This window comes from Procambarus clarkii, chromosome 68 (genome assembly GCF_040958095.1).
Source record: "Procambarus clarkii isolate CNS0578487 chromosome 68, FALCON_Pclarkii_2.0, whole genome shotgun sequence".
NCBI lineage: Eukaryota > Metazoa > Arthropoda > Malacostraca > Decapoda > Cambaridae > Procambarus > Procambarus clarkii.
The window spans coordinates 13,301,214-13,312,382 of NC_091217.1; the positions used below are offsets into that span (position 1 = coordinate 13,301,214).

At 50.3% G+C, this 11,169-nt stretch overlaps 1 protein-coding gene across 1 annotated transcript; it reads left to right on the forward strand.

The window, feature by feature from the left end:
- Window positions 1–7,199: 7,199 nt before the first annotated feature.
- Window positions 7,200–10,230, forward strand: LOC138355647 (uncharacterized). The gene is made up of 3 exons (XM_069310968.1): window positions 7,200–7,245; window positions 7,351–7,529; window positions 8,146–10,230. The coding sequence occupies exons 1-3, from the start codon at window positions 7,200–7,202 to the stop codon at window positions 10,228–10,230; spliced, it is 2,310 nt and encodes a 769-aa protein (XP_069167069.1).
- The last annotated feature ends 939 nt before the right edge of the window (window positions 10,231–11,169 follow it).

Genomic DNA, 11,169 nt, shown 5'->3' on the forward strand with positions numbered 1-11,169 from the left:
AACACATTGTGAGTGTGTAGGAGGGCCCAGGACAATACCAACACAATGTGAGGGTGTAGGAGGGCCCAGGACAATATCAACACAATGTGAGGGTGTAGGAGGGCCCAGGACAATATCAACACAATGTGAGGGTGTAGGAGGGCCCAGGACAATATCAACACATTGTGAGTGTGTAGGAGGGCCCAGGACAATACCAACACAATGTGAGGGTGTAGGAGGGCCCAGGACAATACCAACACAATGTGAGGGTGTAGGAGGGCCCAGGACAATACCAACACAATGTGAGGGTGTAGGAGGGCCCAGGACAATACCAACACAATGTGAGGGTGTAGGAGGGCCCAGGACAATATCAACACAATGTGAGGGTGTAGGAGGGCCCAGGACAATATCAACACATTGTGAGTGTGTAGGAGGGCCCAGGACAATATCAACACAATGTGAGGGTGTAGGAGGGCCCAGGACAATATCAACACATTGTGAGTGTGTAGGAGGGCCCAGGACAATACCAACACAATGTGAGGGTGTAGGAGGGCCCAGGACAATATCAACACAATGTGAGGGTGTAGGAGGGCCCAGGACAATATCAACACAATGTGAGGGTGTAGGAGGGCCCAGGACAATATCAACACATTGTGAGTGTGTAGGAGGGCCCAGGACAATACCAACACAATGTGAGGGTGTAGGAGGGCCCAGGACAATATCAACACAATGTGAGGGTGTAGGAGGGCCCAGGACAATATCAACACAATGTGAGGGTGTAGGAGGGCCCAGGACAATATCAACACATTGTGAGTGTGTAGGAGGGCCCAGGACAATATCAACACAATGTGAGGGTGTAGGAGGGCCCAGGACAATATCAACACAATGTGAGGGTGTAGGAGGGCCCAGGACAATATCAACACATTGTGAGTGTGTAGGAGGGCCCAGGACAAAACCAACACAATGTGAGGGTGTAGGAGGGCCCAGGACAATATCAACACAATGTGAGGGTGTAGGAGGGCCCAGGACAATATCAACACAATGTGAGGGTGTAGGAGGGCCCAGGACAATATCAACACATTGTGAGTGTGTAGGAGGGCCCAGGACAATATCAACACAATGTGAGGGTGTAGGAGGGCCCAGGACAATATCAACACATTGTGAGCGTGTAGGAGGGCCCAGGACAATATCAACACAATGTGAGGGTGTAGGAGGGCCCAGGACAATATCAACACATTGTGAGTGTGTAGGAGGGCCCAGGACAATATCAACACAATGTGAGGGTGTAGGAGGGCCCAGGACAATATCAACACATTGTGAGTGTGTAGGAGGGCCCAGGACAATATCAACACAATGTGAGGGTGTAGGAGGGCCCAGGACAATATCAACACAATGTGAGGGTGTAGGAGGGCCCAGGACAATATCAACACAATGTGAGGGTGTAGGAGGGCCCAGGACAATATCAACACAATGTGAGTGTGCAGGAGGGCCCAGGACAATATCAACACATGGTGAGTGTGTAGGAGGGCCCAGGACAATATCAACACAATGTGAGGGTGTAGGAGGGCCCAGGACAATATCAACACAATGTGACCATTGTGAGGGTGCAGGAGGGCCCAGGACAATATCAACACATTGTGAGTGTGTAGGAGGGCCCAGGACAATATCAACACAATGTGAGGGTGTAGGAGGGCCCAGGACAATATCAACACAGTGTGACCATTGTGAGTGTGCAGGAGGGCCCAGGACAATATCAACACATTGTGAGGGTGTAGGAGGGCCCAGGACAATATCAACACAGTGTGACCATTGTGAGTGTGCAGGAGGGCCCAGGACAATATCAACACAGTGTGACCATTGTGAGTGTGCAGGAGGGCCCAGGACAATATCAACACATTGTGAGGGTGTAGGAGGGCCCAGGACAATATCAACACAGTGTGACCATTGTGAGGGTGCAGGAGGGCCCAGGACAATATCAACACAATGTGACCATTGTGAGGGTGCAGGAGGACCCAGGACAATATCAACACAATGTGACCATTGTGAGTGTGCAGGAGGGCCCAGGAAAATATCAACACAGTGTGACCATTGTGAGTGTGCAGGAGGGCCCAGGACAATATCAACACATTGTGAGGGTGTAGGAGGGCCCAGGACAATATCAACACAGTGTGACCATTGTGAGGGTGCAGGAGGGCCCAGGACAATATCAACACAATGTGACCATTGTGAGGGTGCAGGAGGACCCAGGACAATATCAACACAGTGTAACCATTGTGAGGGTGCAGGAGGACCCAGGACAATATCAACAGGACAATATCAACACAGTGTGACCATTGTGAGGGTGCAGGAGGGCCCAGGACAATATCAACACAATGTGACCATTGTGAGGGTGCAGGAGGGCCCAGGACAATATCAACACAATGTGATCATTGTGAGGGTGCAGGAGGGCCCAGGACAATATCAACACAGTGTGACCATTGTGAGTGTGCAGGAGGGCCCAGGACAATATCAACACAATGTGACCATTGTGAGGGTGCAGGACAATATCAACACAATGTGACCATTGTGAGTGTGCAGGAGGGCCCAGGACAATATCAACACAGTGTGACCATTGTGAGGGTGCAGGAGGACCCAGGACAATATCAACACAATGTGACCATTGTGAGGGTGCAGGAGGGCCCAGGACAATATCAACACAATGTGACCATTGTGAGGGTGCAGGACAATATCAACACAATGTGACCATTGTGAGGGTGCAGGAGGACCCAGGACAATATCAACACAGTGTGACCATTGTGAGGGTGCAGGAGGGCCCAGGACAATATCAACACAATGTGACCATTGTGAGGGTGCAGGAGGACCCAGGACAATATCAACACAATGTGACCATTGTGAGTGTGCAGGAGGGCCCAGGACAATATCAACACAGTGTGACCATTGTGAGGGTGCAGGAGGGTCCAGGACAATATCAACACAATGTGACCATTGTGAGGGTGCAGGAGGGCCCAGGACAATATCAACACAATGTGACCATTGTGAGTGTGCAGGAGGGCCCAGGACAATATCAACACAGTGTGACCATTGTGAGGGTGCAGGAGGACCCAGGACAATATCAACAGGACAATATCAACACAGTGTGACCATTGTGAGGGTGTAGGAGGGCCCAGGACAATATCAACACAGTGTGGCCATTGTGAGGGTGCAGGAGGACCCAGGACAATATCAACACAGTGTGACCATTGTGAGGGTGCAGGAGGGCCCAGGACAATATCAACACAGTGTGACCATTGTGAGGGTGCAGGAGGACCCAGGACAATATCAACAGGACAATATCAACAGGACAATATCAACACAGTGTGACCATTGTGAGGGTGCAGGAGGACCCAGGACAATATCAACACAGTGTGACCATTGTGAGGGTGCAGGAGGACCCAGGACAATATCAACACAGTGTGACCATTGTGAGGGTGCAGGAGGACCCAGGACAATATCAAGACAGTGTGACCATTGTGAGGGTGCAGGAGGACCCAGGACAATATCAACAGGACAATATCAACACAGTGTGACCATTGTGAGGGTGCAGGAGGGCCCAGGACAATATCAACAGGATAATATCAACACAGTGTGGCCATTGTGAGGGTGCAGGAGGACCCAGGACAATATCAACAGGACAATATCAACACAGTGTGACCATTGTGAGGGTGCAGGAGGACCCAGGACAATATCAACACAGTGTGACCATTGTGAGTGTGCATGAGGGCCCAGGACAATATCAACACAATGTGACCATTGTGAGTGTGCAGGAGGACCCAGGACAATATCAACACAATGTGACCATTGTGAGTGTGCAGGAGGGCCCAGGACAATATCAACACAATGTGACCATTGTGAGTGTGCAGGAGGGCCCAGGACAATATCAACACAGTGTGACCATTGTGAGGGTGCAGGAGGACCCAGGACAATATCAACACAATGTGACCATTGTGAGGGTGCAGGAGGGCCCAGGACAATATCAACACAATGTGACCATTGTGAGGGTGCAGGACAATATCAACACAATGTGACCATTGTGAGGGTGCAGGAGGACCCAGGACAATATCAACACAGTGTGACCATTGTGAGGGTGCAGGAGGGCCCAGGACAATATCAACACAATGTGACCATTGTGAGGGTGCAGGAGGACCCAGGACAATATCAACACAATGTGACCATTGTGAGTGTGCAGGAGGGCCCAGGACAATATCAACACAGTGTGACCATTGTGAGGGTGCAGGAGGGTCCAGGACAATATCAACACAATGTGACCATTGTGAGGGTGCAGGAGGGCCCAGGACAATATCAACACAATGTGACCATTGTGAGTGTGCAGGAGGGCCCAGGACAATATCAACACAGTGTGACCATTGTGAGGGTGCAGGAGGACCCAGGACAATATCAACAGGACAATATCAACACAGTGTGACCATTGTGAGGGTGTAGGAGGGCCCAGGACAATATCAACACAGTGTGGCCATTGTGAGGGTGCAGGAGGACCCAGGACAATATCAACACAGTGTGACCATTGTGAGGGTGCAGGAGGGCCCAGGACAATATCAACACAGTGTGACCATTGTGAGGGTGCAGGAGGACCCAGGACAATATCAACAGGACAATATCAACAGGACAATATCAACACAGTGTGACCATTGTGAGGGTGCAGGAGGACCCAGGACAATATCAACACAGTGTGACCATTGTGAGGGTGCAGGAGGACCCAGGACAATATCAACACAGTGTGACCATTGTGAGGGTGCAGGAGGACCCAGGACAATATCAAGACAGTGTGACCATTGTGAGGGTGCAGGAGGACCCAGGACAATATCAACACAGTGTGACCATTGTGAGGGTGCAGGAGGACCCAGGACAATATCAACAGGACAATATCAACACAGTGTGACCATTGTGAGGGTGCAGGAGGGCCCAGGACAATATCAACAGGATAATATCAACACAGTGTGGCCATTGTGAGGGTGCAGGAGGACCCAGGACAATATCAACAGGACAATATCAACACAGTGTGACCATTGTGAGGGTGCAGGAGGACCCAGGACAATATCAACACAGTGTGACCATTGTGAGTGTGCATGAGGGCCCAGGACAATATCAACACAATGTGACCATTGTGAGTGTGCAGGAGGACCCAGGACAATATCAACACAATGTGACCATTGTGAGTGTGCAGGAGGGCCCAGGACAATATCAACACAATGTGACCATTGTGAGTGTGCAGGAGGGCCCAGGACAATATCAACACAATGTGACCATTGTGAGTGTGCAGGAGGGCCCAGGACAATATCAACACAATGTGACCATTGTGAGTGTGCATGAGGGCCCAGGACAATATCAACACAATGTGACCATTGTGAGTGTGCAGGAGGACCCAGGACAATATCAATACAATGTGACCATTGTGAGTGTGCAGGAGGACCCAGGACAATATCAACACAATGTGACCATTGTGAGTGTGCAGGAGGGCCCAGGACAATATCAACACAATGTGACCATTGTGAGGGTGCAGGAGGGCCCAGGACAATATCAACACAATGTGAGGGTTGCAAGCTGATATACCACGGTCCTTGTCTTGAGTACTCGGTCGTCTTACGTGACGTTTACAACAAGGAAATAGCAGTCAAAGGCTTCTTTCACTTTTACTGCAGTAAATGCAATGACAAACTCGGTGAACTTAGGAGTAGCATGGAGAATAATGATGACAAAATTGATGAGAATAATGATGGAACTATAGATGGAACCGTAGAGGAAATAACTAATCAGAATAAAGACGAACTAATAAAGTAACTGGAGGAGGGCCACAAGGCAATCAAAGAGCCCCCAGGAAGAATAGAAGTTACTGATGAAACTTAATGGACTTTAAGCAATCAGAAGGAAATACTGGTATAGGCATGCTCCCTGTAGCCAACCAGGAGAACCCGGAGGGTAATGAGACACTCGTGGGGGAGCTCAGTAAATGCACGGGACTTCAGGATTGGGATGCAGGTGCTCAGGAGAGGGATGCAGAAGCCATGGATAGGCGAAGACGAAAAAAATAACCTTATTATAAGAAACCTTGCAAGAGAAGAGGACAAGAATGACCAGGAAGTTATTGGGACAATGACAGAGAAGATGGTAGGCAAGGAGGAGGATCTAGATGTATCCAATGTTGGGAGGTTAGGAAGGTGTGGAGCAAACCTGGCACGCAGAACCATTGACAATTTTGAACAGAGGAGGAGGAGAATACCCGACCCCTCACAACATTCAAGAGAGAACTTCATAAACACCTTCAAAGATATCTGATCAACCAGGCTGTGACTCGTATGTCAGGCTACGAGCAGCCACGTCCAACAGCCTGGTTGACCAATTCAGCAACGAGGAGGCCTGGTCGAGGACCGGACCGTGGGGATGATAAGCCGCGAAATCATCGCAAGGTAACCACAAGGGTGAGAGCAGCTTTAGTGTATATCTTGCCAGACCGCACAACGGTACAGCAAAAAAAAACCCGACAGAGTAGTAAGAGGCAAACTACAGGAGTTAAGAAGCACAGACCGATACAAATATTCAAAGCTAAAGATCAGGAGAGGACGGGTGTTCATACTAATTAATGGAGGATAGGACGTAGTTCTTCCCTGAGCCAGGCAGAACTATCGTTATACATCTCTGACGACAAACAGGCTCAAAACCAAAGTGACATTGCATGGAATAATAATGTACAGCATACAGGAGCAATCTCCCCCCCCCCTCCCTTCCAGGAACAATGTCAGTTGTTTAATTTGGTTCTACACAAATGCCAGGAACCAAGTAAATATATTTGACGCACGTACCCATACATACGCTGAGGCTGTGAATCCCGACATCATTGACATCAATGAAACATGTGCATGAGAGGACATAACAGGAGGGTAACATAACGACATAACAGAAGACATAACATATGCCCCTGTTACCTAGCAGTAAAATAGGTACCTGGGTGTTAGTCAGCTGTCACGGGCTGCTTCCTGGGGGTGGAGGCCTGGTCGAGGACCGGGCCGAGGGGACACTAAAAGCCCCGAAATCATCTCAAGATAACCTCAAGAAGGGTAATTCCATCTCCCAGGATACCATACATCATTCAGAAAGGACAGAACAACAAGAGTACGCTCTATGTGAAAGAGGACATGAATACAACCACCAGTAAGGAAGTGAACACCATGGAGTCCTCAGAGTCTGTATGGTGCTACATGCTAGCTCAAGATGGTAACATACTGACAGTGGGGGAATAGACACAGCAGCATCAGAGGAAGTTACTGATCTACACAATGTGATTAACGCGGCATCACAAACCCAAACCCCTTATAATAGGGGAGTTTAAACGCGAGACCAAAGACTGGGTATATCTAACACCACAAGCAGAAGGTGAACAGCTTCTTGACCTGGTGCAGGACTCCTTTCTCACACAGCATGTGGCAGAGCCCACACGAGGTAACATCATGCTAGTTCTTGTGGTAACATCACAAGAGGGCATGATCGATCAAATTCAGGTGGGGGGGGGAAAGCTCTCCCTCTCGTGTGATCACCGTTTTATAAGATGGATTTCTATTATAGAAACCCACATAAAGGTCCACGACAATGAATTTCTAAATTACAATCGAGGAGACCATCAAGGAATAAGAGAGGAACTGCAAAACACTGCAAAAGAAGGAGAAAGAAATGAGACAGGAAGTGCAAAACACCTCCTGGAGGGAGCATGTATTTAAATATTGTCTGATTTCTAAACAGGTGGGGAGTCTGACTTGGGCTAAGACTCCAGGCCAGCGCTGGCTTCAGGCTAGGGCGGGCTAGTGTTGACGGCGTCACTAACCGTACACGTCCCATAGTACCCAAACACAGGAGACTGTAGCATATGGTGATCGCTAGACCAAGCCAATGGGAGCCCAACACGGCCACTCACAGCACACATGCACCACTTCCAAATGGTTTCGCTAGATATTTAAAGATAAGACCCCCCCCCCTCTGGTGAGAAACAGGCAACCAATCAAAAGAAGGCACCAAGCCCGGACGACTGCACAGCCCTGCACCCAGGGGAGAGACACAGCCCGGAAGACTACACAATACAGCCCTCAGGGCAGACACAGCCCGGAAGACTACACAACACAGCCCGGAAGACTACACAACACAGCCCTCAGGGCAGACACAGCCCGGAAGACTACACAATACAGCCCTCAGGGCAGACACAGCCCGGAAGACTACACAACACAGCCCGGAAGACTACACAACACAGCCCGGAAGACTACACAACACAGCCCTCAGGGCAGACACAGCCCGGAAGACTACACAATACAGCCCTCAGGGCAGACACAGCCCGGAAGACTACACAACACAGCCCGGAAGACTACACAACACAGCCCGGAAGACTACACAACACAGCCCTCAGGGCAGACACAGCCCGGAAGACTACACAATACAGCCCTCAGGGCAGACACAGCCCGGAAGACTACACAACACAGCCCTCAGGGCAGACACAGCCCGGAAGACTACACAACACAGCCCTCAGGGCAGACACAGCCCGGAAGACTACACAACACAGCCCGGAAGACTACACAACACAGCCCGGAAGACTACACAACACAGCCCTCAGGGCAGACACAGCCCGGAAGACTACACAACACAGCCCAGAAGACTACACAATACAGCCCTCAGGGCAGACACAGCCCGGAAGACTACACAATACAGCCCTCAGGGCAGACACAGCCCGGAAGACTACACAACACAGCCCTCAGGGCAGACACAGCCCGGAAGACTACACAACACAGCCCGGAAGACTACACAACACAGCCCGGAAGACTACACAACACAGCCCTCAGGGCAGACACAGCCCGGAAGACTACACAACACAGCCCGGAAGACTACACAACACAGCCCGGAAGACTACACAACACAGCCCGGAAGACTACACAACACAGCCCGGAAGACTACACAACACAGCCCGGAAGACTACACAACACAGCCCTCAGGGCAGACACAGCCCGGAAGACTACACAATACAGCCCTCAGGGCAGACACAGCCCGGAAGACTACACAACACAGCCCGGAAGACTACACAACACAGCCCGGAAGACTACACAACACAGCCCTCAGGGCAGACACAGCCCGGAAGACTACACAACACAGCCCTCAGGGCAGACACAGCCCGGAAGACTACACAACACAGCCCTCAGGGCAGACACAGCCCGGAAGACTACACAACACAGCCCGGAAGACTACACAACACAGCCCGGAAGACTACACAACACAGCCCTCAGGGCAGACACAGCCCGGAAGACTACACAACACAGCCCGGAAGACTACACAACACAGCCCGGAAGACTACACAACACAGCCCTCAGGGCAGACACAGCCCGGAAGACTACACAACACAGCCCGGAAGACTACACAACACAGCCCGGAAGACTACACAACACAGCCCGGAAGACTACACAACACAGCCCGGAAGACTACACAACACAGCCCTCAGGGCAGACACAGCCCGGAAGACTACACAACACAGCCCGGAAGACTACACAACACAGCCCGGAAGACTACACAACACAGCCCTCAGGGCAGACACAGCCCGGAAGACTACACAACACAGCCCTCAGGGCAGACACAGCCCGGAAGACTACACAACACAGCCCTCAGGGCAGACACAGCCCGGAAGACTACACAACACAGCCCTCAGGGCAGACACAGCCCGGAAGACTACACAACACAGCCCTCAGGGCAGACACAGCCCGGAAGACTACACAACACAGCCCGGAAGACTACACAACACAGCCCGGAAGACTACACAAAACATCCCTCAGGGCAGACACAGCCCAGAAGACTACACAACACAGCCCTCAGGGCAGACACAGCCCGGAAGACTACACAACACAGCCCGGAAGACTACACAACACAGCCCTCAGGGCAGACACAGCCCGGAAGACTACACAACACAGCCCGGAAGACTACACAACACAGCCCGGAAGACTACACAACACAGCCCTCAGGGCAGACACAGCCCGGAAGACTACACAACACAGCCCGGAAGACTACACAACACAGCCCTCAGGGCAGACACAGCCCAGAAGACTACACAACACAGCCCTCAGGGCAGACACAGCCCAGAAGACTACACAACACAGCCCTCAGGGCAGACAGCCCTCAGGGCAGACAGCAACTAAAGAAACGGCATGTTTTTCCTCTCATAACACCAAATGTTAACGGCTCTGGAGTTGGCTGCCTGTGGCCTTAAATGTCCTCGTAAGACAATGGGAAAACTCCCAGTGGAAGGTTTTGTAAGGCACTGATATTTCTGAGATGTGACAGTGTCATATGCCAGAGGGTCAGGATATCTACCACTCAACATTGAATAACAATACAAAATATGGTTTTAAATATTATATTAAAGACTTTATGGCAAGCCTAACATTAGATTAAATTTCAGATTCGAAAATCGTTGTATTTATTAAATTTCTCTGATACAAATTTTAGATTTATATATAAGGCTATTCAGGATAATAATTTTCTAAAGTGAACTTGCGCGTTAAGTTTGAGGTCAAAAAGTAAGATCATATTTAAAGTGGAGTTTACAATGTCATTAATACTTTTTTGTTGAGGGGAGGGAATTTATCAGGGGAAAGCGCCAAGCCATTATGACTATACAGTACTGGGAAGGGGTCTGGATAATGATTTTATGATGGGACGGGGGGAAGGAATTGTGCCCAACCACTAGGACGGTCGGGGATTGAACGCCGGCCTGCATGAAGGGAGACCGTAGCTCTACTGTCCAACCCAAGTGGTTGGTTAGCTCAATAAGAAGCTAAAGCTTGGTAATAACGTCCTTGTAACGTGCACCATGATTATTGAACTGTGATGACAAATGTTGGTTTGTGAGTACTTTATGCAACTGTGTTATGCAACACGGTATGACCTGAGCTGCTTTGTTGACCACTACGGTGCATCACGCCGCTTCTGGCCACCTGTACTGTGCACCCCACTTCTGTTGACCACAGTACTGTGTACCCTGCCTCTGTTGACCACAGTACTGTGTACCCCGCCTCTGTTGACCACAGTACTGTGTACCCCGCCTCTGTTGATCACAGTACTTTGCTCACCACACTTTGCTCACTACACTTTGTTCTCTACACTTTGCTCTCTACA